Source organism: Dryobates pubescens, chromosome 11 (genome assembly GCF_014839835.1).
Source record: "Dryobates pubescens isolate bDryPub1 chromosome 11, bDryPub1.pri, whole genome shotgun sequence".
Taxonomy (NCBI): domain Eukaryota; kingdom Metazoa; phylum Chordata; class Aves; order Piciformes; family Picidae; genus Dryobates; species Dryobates pubescens.
The window spans coordinates 31,540,278-31,554,145 of NC_071622.1; the positions used below are offsets into that span (position 1 = coordinate 31,540,278).

Below are 13,868 nucleotides of genomic sequence, written 5' to 3' on the forward strand. Positions count from 1 at the left end.
GTAGGTTGGAAAAAAATCTTTATTTAATTAAAAAACCTTTCCCCCTTCTTTCTGTAAGCTCTTCAACCTGCCATTGCCCTCCTTCTGACCAGTAGCTTTGCTGGCCTGATCCCTTGCAGTGTTACATTATCCCTGTGTAGTTTGTCAATATGTGTATCCCCTGTCCTGCAAAGCAGAGGGATATCCATGTCTGATGAGTATTCCAAACCTGAGCTGCTTATGGGCTTTCTGAAGAAATATTTCTTTCAATGCTAGCTGACAGCTGAGGTCTTGTTTGAGAGTTTGGCTATTGAAAACAGCACAGCGGCTGAAGCCTTTCCTCTTCTTTATTCTAGAAACAGAAGACGACTTCACTCTTTGCCAAATCCAGGTAATTTCCTTTCCCTTCTCTCAAGCTTCTTCTAACCCCACAGCTAACCCAGGTTGGGGTTAGAATGTTGTAACACCCAGTAAATAGAAAGACATTTCATAGATTTGGTGACCGGGACCATGCTGCTGCTGCTCTTCTGTGTCAGCACTCATGGTTTCTAGGATTGTTTTCATTCTAAAGCATATCTGGAGAGGTGATTTTCTTCCTTCTTCTGGGAATGCTTTGTCTTTTCCTACTGAAGCCTGAACTTTTTTTTAGTATGAGAAGGGACAGACAGGAGGCTCTCAAATTGGGACATCTGGTTCTAGCTAGGTTCAAAGCTGTAGGGTAAGGCAAGGTCCACACTGAATTTTACACTATAAAAGTCATGGTTGAAACTCTCTGCAGGGCTTAATTGCTGTCTCTAGCTATAGGCTGGGGTGGTTGGTTGGGGTGGGGGCTGTTGGTTTGTTTATGATGGGGATTGAAGAATGATGTGATAGAGTGGGGGCTACTTCAGTGGAAATGTTGTGATGGTCAGGAAAAACAAATGTATCATGTTCTTCCTCCCGTTGCTGGATCCTTGCAAACAGTCTGGTGACCACCACTGGCACATGAACCTAGCTTGGCCATTCTTGCTACTAGAAAACAACCAACTTAGTCTGTGTCTTTTCTAAGAGTGATTGCTATTAACACAAGTAACCAGTGGCCTTGGATTTGGATTTAGATTTACCCTTCCTTTTAGTACTGCTGGTCCTTTGGGCATCTACCTCAGTCAGAGGGAGAATGACCTGCTGGTTTGGGCGCAGTCAAAGAGCAATCTGCCTGACTTGTGACTTTAGCAAAGTGTCTCTGTCCTAAGCCCACTCTCATTTCTGAAATGTTCAGTCCTGGAAGAACTATTATAGAGGATGAAAAAGAGGAAGAAACAAGACTTGAAGGAGAAGAGCAGGAAGCAAAGAAAACTGTCAAGGTATTGTATCCTTGAGATTGCTTTTAATGGTTAATGTAGGATGTCTCTTCTCCTTCTGTGCCCCCTTTCTTTGGGAAGCGGTTGAAATCTGAGTCCTCAATCACCTGGGGGTTTTTCTGCCTTCTCTTTTGCCTGCCTGTTGCTCAAATGTCTCTCCCAAAAAGGCAGGTAGTGCTGCCAAGCAGCGGTCAAGTCTCCCAGAGATTCCCCAATGGAAAAGTGCATAAAACCGGTCTAAATCCATAGAAAGATCCCTTCTGTTCTTGTAGGTGTATGTATATGCAGAATTGATATTAACTTATGGTAGAAAGATGGTGCCAAAGACTCTACTGACCTGTTCTCAGGCAGATGGGAACGAGTACATGTCGCCCACAAGCCAAACCAAGGAAGACGACAGTGGTGAGATGAAAGCGCCACAAGCGAAGCAGGATATGACCAGTACCCAGACTCCAAAGCATCCTACCCAACAAGGGCTGGCAAAAGACACAGAGCTCTGTAAGTATCTCATTGTGCTGCTGAGTGTTCCCTCAATCCTCAGTCCCATCTGTTGCCCAAATGTCTCTTCCATATGGGAAATAATGTTCAATTTGGATGCGACTCTTGAACCAATTTAGTTAAACCAGGGCAAAAGGTTGCAAGCACATTTATGCTCTGGTCTGAATCATTTATTTTGGCTTTGCAAATAGCTTCCTAAGTTGGTTAACCATCTGTGTAACTCAAACCAAGGTGTTTGTTTTTCTAGCAGATTGCCCTTATCCGAGAGAGCTGAAATCCCTCTCCTCTGCTTCATGTAATTTATTGAGTCTCAGAAAAGGGTTTGGCTGAGGTTTGTGATAGAAACACACATGAGTAGGATGAGTGCCTGGAGTCTCCCCCTGTTCCTTATTAAGATGGATGATTGCTCCTTGCTCCATCTCCTTAGTACCTCCGGGGAGCCTTTTTTCTGACTTTGAGCTCTTTCTGTCAGGATGCTCTGAGATGTAATCCAGAGCTGGTGCTATGTACCCTAGCTGCACAATCAAACCCAGGAAACACTGTTTTGCCACTTCAGGGGTAAGTGGGCACGGAGTCTGTTTTGTGAAGGTTTGCTCCTGTCTCTGCAAGCAGCATTTGAAAGGTTTCAAAGCTTTATGGGCAGGCCAGGACCGTGAAGGAGAGAGTGCAAATGGACCGTGGCTGTGGTGGTTGTTATTGGTGTGGTCCTCGTTTGGTTTCATTTCTTAGCTTTCAATCACTTCATCATAATTTTCTGGTTGAGTTGGCATCTGTTTTTGTAAGAAATCTTGCTGGTTTGCTTGACCTTTGAACAGCTGGAGGCAATTTCTGCTGGGATTGGTTTTTTTTTAAAGTACTCATGGTGAGCCTCCTGCTATTGCTTCATCAGAGAGGCTGATTCAGAGGACTGTTTGGTTCTCTCCCACCAGTCCTCCCCCCATCCTTTTCTTTTTCCTGGGGATTCAAATGTTTTGCAGAAATTTGGGTCATTAACTAGACCATAGCATGCTGGTGCATGTTTCTGTTCATTTAAGGGCTCTTTCAGCTTTTATTTGTGTGGCTACATTGCTCCAACTCCAAATCAGTTACTCCAAATCAGTTACTCCAAAAGTCAATTTCAAGGACTTAATATTGCCACTTAGCAAAGTTCTCCAGTAATAATCTTTTTCTAACCTCATGAGGTGCAGCTCTCATGCTCTGTTCCAGCCTTTGCTGGAACACATCCCTGGGATGCTCTCCCTCCTTGTTTCCTTTTCAAGATGCTGCTTTACAGGTGTATTCCCACGGGGCTGGGCCATTCTTTGGATCTTATCATCTCCACCAACCATGCTAAGCCCTCCCTTCAATCAGTCCTGTAAACATCCATGAATAGTCTTCTGGGATGTTTTCTGGTAAGGAGCATGTGGATCAGAGCTGCCACAACTAAGAATCCTGAGGGATGGTTTAATATTTTTAAACCTACAATCTGTTAGAACTTAAAGTTAAGCATTTTGAATCTGTTTTCAAACTTCAAGGCTTTTAAATTCTTCACTTTTCTTACTCCAAGTGGCTTGGAACAAAAACTCCTGGCACGGGAAGCAAGTCTATAGGCTCTTATTTGTGGTGGCATCAACTGTTGCACTCAACAGTTGTCCTTGCCCTAAGAGAAGTTCCTCAGAAAAGCTTCCAAAACAAAGGTCCTTTCTCATTTCCAGTGCATGTTGGTGCTCCAAAGCCAGGGGTAGAAAGAACAGCCTTGGACCAAAACACTCAGCAGTCTCTGCAGGAACCAGAGAATCTATATGATGATGTTGGGGAAATACAACACATGCTGTGAGTATGGACCTGAGCTCTTCACCATGGCTGTGGCTGTGAAATGCCTCACACAGACCATGCTGCAGCACATCCCCCATGTAATGCTTCTGTCTTCTAGAAGCCACATGTCAGATGCCTCAAGTTCATTTGCTTCAGCCAGCAGTAAGTGCAGCAAGTGGGGAAGCTTGAATGGGAGCTGCTTTTAATTTGCATTGGTCCCTAATTATTAAAATATTCATTTGGGGTTGGTCCTTAATTCCCATTAAGAAAAATGTGTCCAGCAGATCCAGGGAGGTTCTCCTCCCCCTCTACTCTAGTGAGGCCACGCCTGGAATATTACATCCAGTTCTGGGCTTCCCAGTTCAGGAGGGACAGGAATTTGCTGGAGAGAGTCCAAGAGAAGGCTAAAAAGATGCTGAAGGGATTGGAGCACTGCCTGATGAGGAGAGGCTGAGAGACCTGGGGCTCTTCAGTCTGGCAAAGAGAAGACTGAGAGGGGATCTGATCAATGTCTATAAATATCTGAGCATTGGGGGTCAGGAAGGAAGGGACAACCTCTGCTGACTTGTGCCCTGTGACAGGACAAGGGATAATGGATGTAAACCACAGCACAGGAAGTTCAACCTCAGCATGGAGGAACTCCTTTGCTGTAAGGGCCCAGAGCACTGGAGCAGGCTGCCCAGAGAGGTTGTGGAGTCTCCTTCTCTGGAGACCTTCAAGCCCTGTATGGATGTGTTCCTCTGTGACCTGTGCTGGATTCTATGGTCCTGCTTTGGCAGAGGGGTTGGACTGGAAGATCTTCACAGGTCCCTTCCAACCCCTAACATCCTGTGATCCCTGGGAGATGCTGTGAATAGCTTCATTTAATTTTCAGCATCTCTAGTGTACCCTTCTGGCCTGGTTGTTCTAGACTCCCATTAAAACCGCGGCGGGGGGCAATACCTGTGTCTAGCATGGAACTAATTTCAGTGACTTTGAAACCTCTGTAAGACTAAAATGTAGTAGCCTTGGGATGCAGTTTGTCCAGCAAACCTCACCTCATTGCTGCTGAAGTTGGCTTGTGGTAACGGCATACATTGGTTTGAAGCTTCAGGAAGCAGCCACGAGGAAACCTATGAAGATGTTGAGGCCATGGGTGACACTCCAGCACAGCCAGGGTAAGTTGCAGTTTCTTAGCCTGCATTTTGAAATGCTGACCTTCATCTCCCAATCCAGGTATTGGCTGGGAGCCTTTTTGTTTTCTCCTTTCTTTCTTTTTGCAGAGAAGTTGCTGTATGGGTGGGTTTCCTCCTCTCCTTCCTCCTTGTTGATACTTAGGGAGCAAAAATAGCTACCAAAATTACATTGCTAAGGAGTGAGGCCCCACTATGAGAGCTTGTAATCTTCCTCCTTTGGAGGTCCTCCCTCGTACAGAGCTATCACAGAATCACCAAGGTTGGAAGAGACCTCAGAGATCATCAAGTCCAACCTGTCACCACAGACCTCATCACTAAGCCATGGCACCAAGTGCCACGTCCAATCCCCTCTTGAACACCTCCAGGGATGGTGACTCCACCACCTCCCTGGGCAGCCCATTCCAATGGCTAATGACTCTCTCAGTGAAGAACTTCCTCCTCACCTCAAGCCTAAACTTCCCCTGGCACATAAAACACACTTACTTGCATAAAACACACAGGACAGTCATAGAACTGCTCTTGTTGGAAAAGACCTCCAAGATCTAATCCAGCCATCAACCCAATACCACCATGGCCATTAAACCATGCTCCCGAGCGCCACATCCACACACTTCCTGAGCACCTACAGGGTTGGTGGCTCTACCACCTCCCTGGACAGCCTGTTCCAATGCCTGACCACACTTTTATTTTCCTAATATCCAGTCTAAACCTCCTTGGCATAGTTTCAGGCCAAACTTTCTCTTGATCAAAAGCATTGCTCAGCTGTAGCTCAGAAGTGACACCTTTTAAGTGCCAGGAGGGTGGCACAAAAGGCTTGAGGGACAAATAGGGACATAGTCCCCAGTATAATGGACATTTGTCAGATCACAGGAGGTTGAAAAGCTGAAATGAGCACTGCTTGGCACCCTGCTCTTTTTCTATAGCTCCTCAAGATACTTTCTTCCACAGGGTGTGTTCTAAAAGCAATGAGTTCTGCAGCTTCCCAAATGGATTAAGAGATGAAACATGAAGCCACTCAGTTTTTTGCTTACCAGCTTTGTGTGGTTCCCTGCCTGCGGGCAGTAAAAGATTTCCTGCACCTCTTTGCAAGAAACTGAGACAGCCTTTGGGAGCAGCACATGGGATGGGGATGCTGCACAGGAGAGCTCTGAGTGTATCTGGTGACTCTTTTAGGGAGGGGTGTTGGAGGAATGCTAAGGTGCTGCTGTACAGCTGCTTTTCCCTTCCTGATGTGAGACTCAAACTGGCTTGCATCTGGATTCAAGTCTAGCTTGTACATGTTGAGCCTGCATGAGTTGGAGGTGGGGAGAAGGTATGGGAAACCTGAAACCTGGAGGTGGCTGGGCAGCTGTGGGAAGGTGAAAGTGTCATTTCTCTGCAAATGGACTGTGGGAGCTTGGTGGTGGAGGTGCTCTGGTGAGACCCCACCTGGAGTACTGCATCCAGTTCTGGAGCCCCTATTACAGGAAGGATCTGGAGGTGCTGAAATGTGTCCAGAGAAGGGCCACGAGGATGAGCTGGAGCTCCTTTCCTATAGAGACAGACTGAGGGAGATGCCTGTGGTGGAGCATCCTTCTCAAAAGCCTACAAGACAGAAATGTGTGATGAAGGGTGGCACAGACATGCTCCTAATGTCCTCCTTCAGTGATCACTGCATGCTTCTGGAGAATTTTTGTCCCTTTTGCCAGGAATTTTTACTCCAAATGAACCTGGATCATTCTGTAGCTATTGGATCAGAGAAGGACAACTTCAGTGAACACAGAGAAGTTTATTTTAAGGACAGCTGTGAGCTTGGACTTTATAATTCAGCACCTTTTGCTGTGCTGGTGCCCATTCCATTGAATCCATCATTCACCCACATCACAATGTTCAGGTTAAAGCCTACTGCTCAGCTGAGGTCTAAGGTGTGCTGAGATTCTTTTACCTGCTTCAGGATCTCTGGGGCCATGAGTATTGCAACTCTCCCAAACTTCTTTCCTTCTTTAATTTAAAATTGCTTTCTCTTTTGGACAGAGCAGAAAAACAAAAGAGGTTTGGGAACTTGTTCAAGAGAGAAAAACTGAGGCTGAGAAATATCAAGATCAAGGGGAACTTAAGGTAAGAAAATGTTGCTTGTCCAGTCAATTTACTCCTCCAAAACTGAGCAATTCTAGATGCAGTAATTTAAGGGCAGGAGGTCTGGGTTAGGAACACAACTTTACTGGGAAAGTTATGCCAGAAGTGCTTCATTCAGCTCATCAAGAGATGCCGTGGCAGATGTGGCCAGTGGTCCATCTGTGCAGCATCTCCAAAGCCTCTGGCATTAGGAACATACAGGAGCTGGTCCTGCAGCAGTGTTCTAGAACCATTAAGGCTGAAAAAAAGACCTCTAAGGTCATCAAGTCCAACCATGGCCACGAAAACCAAGTTTCTGTAGGCCTTTGGTACCTGTCTGATACCTCAGCATGATGCAGGTACACAATGGGTACCCTGAATATAGGGGAGGAGCCCCCGGGTTCCATGCAGTTCTGGCACAAAGAACCTTTCAAGCTCCTGCAAGCATCTTGGATGTCTACAGTCATTGTCACATTTAAATTTCTGGCCAACCCATGACAATGACAGACTACAAGGAGGGAATTTCTACTGAGTGGTTACCAACTGTCCACCAACCCTCTAGCTCTTGGGAAGGGCTGTAGGAGTGGGCAGGAGGAGGGTGCTATTGCCAGATCACAGAATCACAGAATGTTAGGGGCTGGAAGGGACCTGGAAAGATCATCCAGTCCAACCCCACTGCCAGGGTAGCATCACCTAGAGCAGGTCACACAGGAACACATCCAGGTGGGTTTTGAATATCTCCAGAGGGAGACTCCACAACCCCCTTGGGCAGCCTGTTCCAGTGTTCTGTCACCCTCATACGGAAAACAATTCTTCCTCATGTTTCCGTGGAACTTCCTATGCCTCAACTTCCACCCATTGCCCCTTGTCCTGTCATTGGACATCACCCAGCAGAGCCTGGCTGTTGGCACTCACCCTGAGTGCCTATCAACATGAATGAGACCCTTTAGCTCAGAGAGGAGGAAACTGAAGAGCCCTCAGCTCCCTCAGTCTCTCCTTGTAAGGAAGATGTTCCACTCCCTTCATCATTTTTGTGGCTCTGTGCTGGACTCTTTCCAGTGGTTCCCTGAGGTCCTTCCTGAACTGAGGGGCCCAGAACTGGACACAATACTCCAGATGCAGCCTCAGCAGGGCAGAGTAGAGGGGGAGGAGAGCCTCTCTCAACCCACTACCCACAGCCCTTCTAGTGTACCCCAGAACTGGCCACAAGAGCACGTTGCTGGACAGCTTGGACTATTCTCTGGTAGACCTTTCACAACCTGCTTGATGAACAGGCTGCTCTTGTTGCTGCCAGAGTCTGGAAGTGCTTGTTTAGCATGGGATGTACTTCTTGGCAATTGTGGTTGATGTGATGTAGCCTGTGCACCTAGAGCTGCCTTCATTGCTTCAGTGCTGCTAGTTCTGTTGGTGGCTTTCTGGGCAATGCTGATGTGCAAACTTGTCTCTCAAAGCCTCTTTCTATCCACAGGTTGGTTTCCATTTCAGTTCCAAATATAGGTAAGCACCATACCTGCATCTGGCTCCTGGGGATCTGTGTGTGTCTGTGTGTGTGCATGAAGAAGGAAACGTCTTGCACAATGGAAAATAACCAGCTTTGTGCATCATGCCTGTCTGAGTATCATGCCATGTGGCAGCACTGGCTTTGAAGGCTTGGTAGAGATTTGTGCTTCACATGATGGTGGGGGTTTTGCTCCTTTTTGGATGGTTTTCCTTTGAAGAGGAGTATTCCTCCTCAAGATCTGAGTATATTTAGGATTGAAACATGTGAACCAGTTGATGCTGAGCCACTGCTTCCAGGCTGACATGGAGTTCAACACCCAAACTGCACTCTAGCAGCTCTCTGCAAAACTACTTATCAGTGCCTGCTGGAAGGGCAACCTCATGTCTTGTGTAAATTGAGGTAGACATGAAAACTGGCTAACTGGGGTGTTGGAGTGAATATACCTGTGTCTTTTGGGATGCAAAGCCTTCCTGGGCTGGGGTTTTGCCACTGCTCCTGCTCCATCCCTGCAGCTGGATAGCCAAACCCACCCAGACAACTGCCCACAGTCACAACTAACACAAGCATCCCTCCTTGTGCTGGAGGTTTGGAATCCCAAGGGTTTTGCATTGCCTTGACCCCTTTCGGTTATGTGACTATTCACAGCCCCAGTTTTCCTCTGCTTTGAGTTCCAGACTCAGAATGACATCTCCTGACGAATTTCTCTGCTCTATTTTGGTTGCCAGCAGCTGTTTCCCAGGAGGACACGGTGGTGTACGATGATGTGGAGATGGGGCAGAGGGATCCAAGGTGAGGAGGGTGCCCTCTCCTGGTGCTGGCCCCCGGCCATGGAGATGTTCCTCTTGGCATGAACCTGAGCCTGCTAGCCACAGAGGGTCATGATCTGGTCAGGACTCAGTCCTCTGGAGACAGTCCAGGTGTCCCTTCCATGTGTGTTTAACTTGGCAAGGAGCATCCCACAAAGCGTTCCTTCAGCGTTACCTAGTTAGTGCCAGAGACGTGGAAAGGAGAGAGCTGCTGCCAGAAAGATGTGGAAATTCAGGTGGTTTTCCTAAGGAAGGAAAGCTCCAGCCCTGTGCTGGCAGGCTGCTTGTCAGGAAAATGACTTTTAATAGGAGCAGCATGACTCAGGCTCTTGCTGCCAGATGATGGTGGCAGCAGCACGTGCTGAGATACACCGCAGCAAGTGTTTGCCTTTCGGTGGTGGGGGTGGGGGGGACACAGGGAGGAAAATGCATGACTTTGTAGCTGCACAGGTTTGGGGAAGGGGACACAGTCTGATGGAGAAAACTTGGATTTCTGTGTGCTTCTTTTCCACTCCTAGAGAGAAGGATGAAAAGTCCAAAAACTGGATGCCAAAATTTCTGACAGCAAAGGAAGATAAGGACTGGAGGAAAAGCATCGAAAACCTGGAAAGGTCTTGATTTCCATTCTGCCTTTTCTTGTGTTGTCTTACTCTGAAGGAGGGACTTGAGTGTTTTGCCCCTGATTGCCCAAACCTTTTGTGTTTGGCTGCTGTGTCAAAGTCCTACCCCTTTGCATGCAGTTCTCAGGATGTTTTGCAGCAATATCTTGAGGGCAAAATGGTCTCTTGGACCTGAGCTGTGTGCAAATGTGGGGGGTCTCACCCTGAAGTTGTCCTGTCTTCCCACTTAGCTAGGACAGAAAGGTGCTACTCACCATATATTTGGCTGTTTTTCTGTCCTGGTCAGTGCCAATCCTTCTTTAATTGTTCCTTGGTAAGGTAATCTCCATGGGTTAGCTATTGTGGCAAGAACACAGTGTTTTAGAAGCCCTTTAACTGCCTGAGTGTTCCCTTTGCACTTACCTTCAAGTATTGATGTCTTGGGTCTTCTTTTCCCAATTGGGCTTACTGCATTTCCTCTTGCTGTACCATTTGTGCATAAAAGCAAAAACCAACTTCTGTTGTTGTTGCCACTGCTGCAAATACTCACATGGAAGTAGAGTTCCCATTTCCCTTTCAGATCAGAAAAGCATTGCCATGAGCAGAGATTGGAGCTTTCAGAGTCAAAGGGCAGGACAGGATTGTCAGAAATAGTGTGGCCAGCAGGAGCAGGGAAGTCATTGTGCCCCTGTACTCAGCACTGGTTAGGCCACACCTTGAGTCCTGTGTCCAGTTCTGGGCCCCTCATTTTAAGAAGGACATTGAGACTCTTGAACATGTCCAGAGAAGGGCAATGAGGCTGGGGAGGGGTCTGGAGCACAGCCCTGTGAGGAAAGGCTGAGGGAGCTGGGGTTGTTTAGCCTGGAGAAGAGGAGGTTCAGGGGAGACCTAATTGCTCTCTACAGCTACCTGAAGGGAGGTTGTAGCCAGGTGGGGGTTAGTCTCTTCTCCCAGGCAACCAGCACCAGAACAAGAGGACACAGTCTCAAGCTGTGCCAGGGGAAGTTTAGGCTTGAGGTGAGGAGAAAGTTCTTCCCAGAGAGATTGGCCATTGGAATGTGCTGCCCAGAGAGGTGCTGGAGTCACTGTCCCTGGAGGTGCTCAAAAAAAGGCTTGGATGTGGCACTTGGAGCCATGGTTTAGCTGTCAGGAGGTGTTAGATAGTAGATAATAGGTTGGACTTGATGATCTCTGAGGTCTTTTCCAACCTGGTTGATTCTATGTTTCTATGAGCTTTTCCATGACTTGGGGCTTCAAGCAGATGCAAATCAGAGATCTCTTCTCTGGGTTCTCACCACAGAGTTCCTGCATGGGGTTGCTCAAATACCACTTCTTGTTCTGTGCAAAGTCATGCATATAATTTTGCAGGCTATCAGGAAGCTGATTTGATTTCCTCTGCTTCCTTAGAGATTGTAGGTCCTGCAGGCTGAGAATGCCAAGCAGGAATCTCTCCACAGCTTCAAAGTCCCTAATTTCGGTTCCTGTTTCCCCTCCTCTTAATTTTAAGTCTGTGAAAGTTAGCCAAGGGACTATAATTTATTGCAAGTGGGTGGGGTTTTTTTTTGTTTGCTTGGTTGTTTCATTCCCTGTTTTAGTTTTAAATGAATGCCATAGCTGGAATTTTGTGTAACCAGATAGGGTGGCACTTCCATACCAAGGGAGCGTCCCAGCATGCCACTGCTCCTATTAAACCAATTATAGGAGCTTGGGTTTTGACTTTACAGTGCCATGTACGTGTCTGCTTTGGTGACAGTCTCCTCCATATCCTAAGTGAAAAAGCCATAAAAAGCAGGAGAGCTCAGTCAAGCCCAACCTCCATAAATGACTGAGGATGGGAGTTATCTGGGGGACCCTTTATGTTTGAACATAAATAAAACCAGAAGGAGACAAACTGCTGCAGAAAAGGGAATTGTTGACTTCCATAAAAAACAAAACTGATTTGAAGCATGTGATGGAGGTTTGGTTTCTTCCCACATTGAATCATAGAATTGTCAGGGTTGGAAGGGACCTCAAGGATCATCTAGTTCCAAACCCCTGCCATGGGCAGGGACACCTCACACTACAGCAGGTTGCTCACAGCCACATCCAGCCTGACCTTAAAAAACCTCCAGGGATGAGGCTTCCACCACCTCCCTGGGTAACCTGTGCCAGTGTCTCACCACCCTCATGGGGAAGAATTTCTTCCTTACATCCACTCTGAATCTACCCATTTCTAGTCTTTCTCCATTCCCCCCAGTCCTATCACTCCCTGACACCCTAGAAAGTCCTTCCCCAGCTTTCTTGTAGCCCCCTTCACATACTGGAAGGCCATAAGCAGGTCTCCTCGGAGCCTTCTCTTCTCCTCACTGAACCACAACTCTCTCAGTCTGTCTCCATGGGAGAGGAGCTCCAGCCCTCTGCTCATCCTCATGGCCCTTCTCTGGACATGTTCCAGCACCTCCAGATCCTTCCTGTACTAGGGGCTCCAGAACTGGATGCAGTACTCCAGGTGGGGTCTCACCAGAGCAGAGTGGAGGGGGAGAATCACCTCCCTCAACCTGCTGGCTATGCTGTTTCTTACAGAGTTATTCCAACTGGAGATACAAAATGGCTCACCAACTGATTTGTGTTCTCTATTCATCCTGTTATAAACAAACCAATAGTGATATAAACGATGTGTTTTGCCCTCCCAAGTCTTCATAACTATGAATTCTTAACTCCAAGGCTGGAGTTAAGCTGTTGGGTTGCATTTCTCAGAGTGCCAGAAGCTCACAAATGTGTCTCTCTCTCTCTCTCGGTGCTGAAGTATCTTCAAAGTCAAGAAGAGCAATGCAGAGAAAAGCAAGAGGATGGAAAAAGAAGAGCAGTTTTTTAGAGAAACATTTATGGTACATGTCCAGTTTTGCTCTGTGTCTTTAGAGAGATCCAGTTGTGCCAGAGGAGGAAAGCAGCTACTTGCCATGCTTAAAAGAGGAGCAGTGGGAAGTTCTGTCAGGAGCTCCTCATCGAGTTGGGGATAGCCCTGCTCAATGCAGAGGGTTTGGACAAATGGGGGTCCCTTCCAACCTGTCCCATTCTGTATCCCATTTTATATCCCATTCTCCCCACTTTTGCCTCTCCCCCTTTCCTTCCCCCCCCCTTTGCCTCTCCTCTAGTTGTTGGTACTATGCTGTGAGCAGTGACCTACTACTACCTTCTTCCCTAATCTGGGATCTTCCCTAGGGATGTTGCTGGGGGTTCCTTCACCCTCTTCAGCCTCCTCCAAAGCCTCATAACCCATCCTGAAATCTCTTCTCTCCTTCCCTCTTTACTGCTCTCAAAAGGATTGCTCACAAGCATCGTGAACTCGTGGTTTTATTTCTTCTCTGCAGTATGATAAGGAGATCAAGGTCATCAACACAGCCATTGCTGAGTGCTCAGTCCCCAGTAACAGGAGAGTTGATCTCCCCATCACAGCTGGAGAGCAGCTGGAGGTGATTGATGTCACGGAGGGCACCGCAGTGATCTGCCGCAACTCGGAGGGCAGATGTAAGTTGGCAGCAAGCCTCTGGCACCGGTGGCCACATTGCAAATCCACTTTGGAGGAGCAAGCAACAGTATGTTCTTTGTGCTTAGCCACTGAGCCTTTATTTGCTCGGGAGTTCATTAATTTGCTGCTCTTTTTCTCTCCCCTCCTCAGATGGCTATGTTCTAGTGGAGCATTTGAACTTCAGGTAAACTCGGGAGTCAGTTTATTATGATGCATATTTTCTTCTCCTTCCTCTGTAAAGAGATTAGAGCGCTGGAGGAATGTACTAAAAACTTCTGAAGGCGCAGGGAAAGGTTAATGTAAGCAGCCAGCATTAAATATTTAATAAGCATTTCCAGTTTTAGTCTGGTGTTCTGCTCTTACCCAGGGTTCCAGTCCAACTGCAGCTAAAAAAAGCCCCAGTCCAGTCATGACTTGTATAAATTGGAGATTCTTGACTTGCCTTCAGATATGCCACATTAATTCACATAAGCTGCAAACATGGGGCACCCAGTGTGCTTTGCCTTGCCAAAAACACACCCTTACATTCCCTGCTGCAGTATCATTTCCTCCCATGCTCATGCATAATTGATAT

General features: G+C 47.1%; 1 protein-coding gene across 1 annotated transcript in view; it reads left to right on the forward strand.

Annotated features, from left to right (window-relative positions):
- FYB2 (FYN binding protein 2) overlaps positions 1-13,482 on the forward strand; it is a 38,521-nt gene extending 25,039 nt beyond the window's left edge. The window contains 13 exon segments of the mRNA XM_054164972.1: positions 336-370; positions 1,238-1,322; positions 1,592-1,817; positions 3,512-3,629; positions 3,730-3,773; positions 4,699-4,768; positions 6,800-6,883; positions 8,349-8,377; positions 9,110-9,170; positions 9,706-9,798; positions 12,572-12,653; positions 13,137-13,293; positions 13,445-13,482. Coding sequence (XP_054020947.1) covers positions 336-370; positions 1,238-1,322; positions 1,592-1,817; positions 3,512-3,629; positions 3,730-3,773; positions 4,699-4,768; positions 6,800-6,883; positions 8,349-8,377; positions 9,110-9,170; positions 9,706-9,798; positions 12,572-12,653; positions 13,137-13,293; positions 13,445-13,482 — 1,122 coding nt within the window.
- Positions 13,483-13,868: the final 386 nt, after the last annotated feature.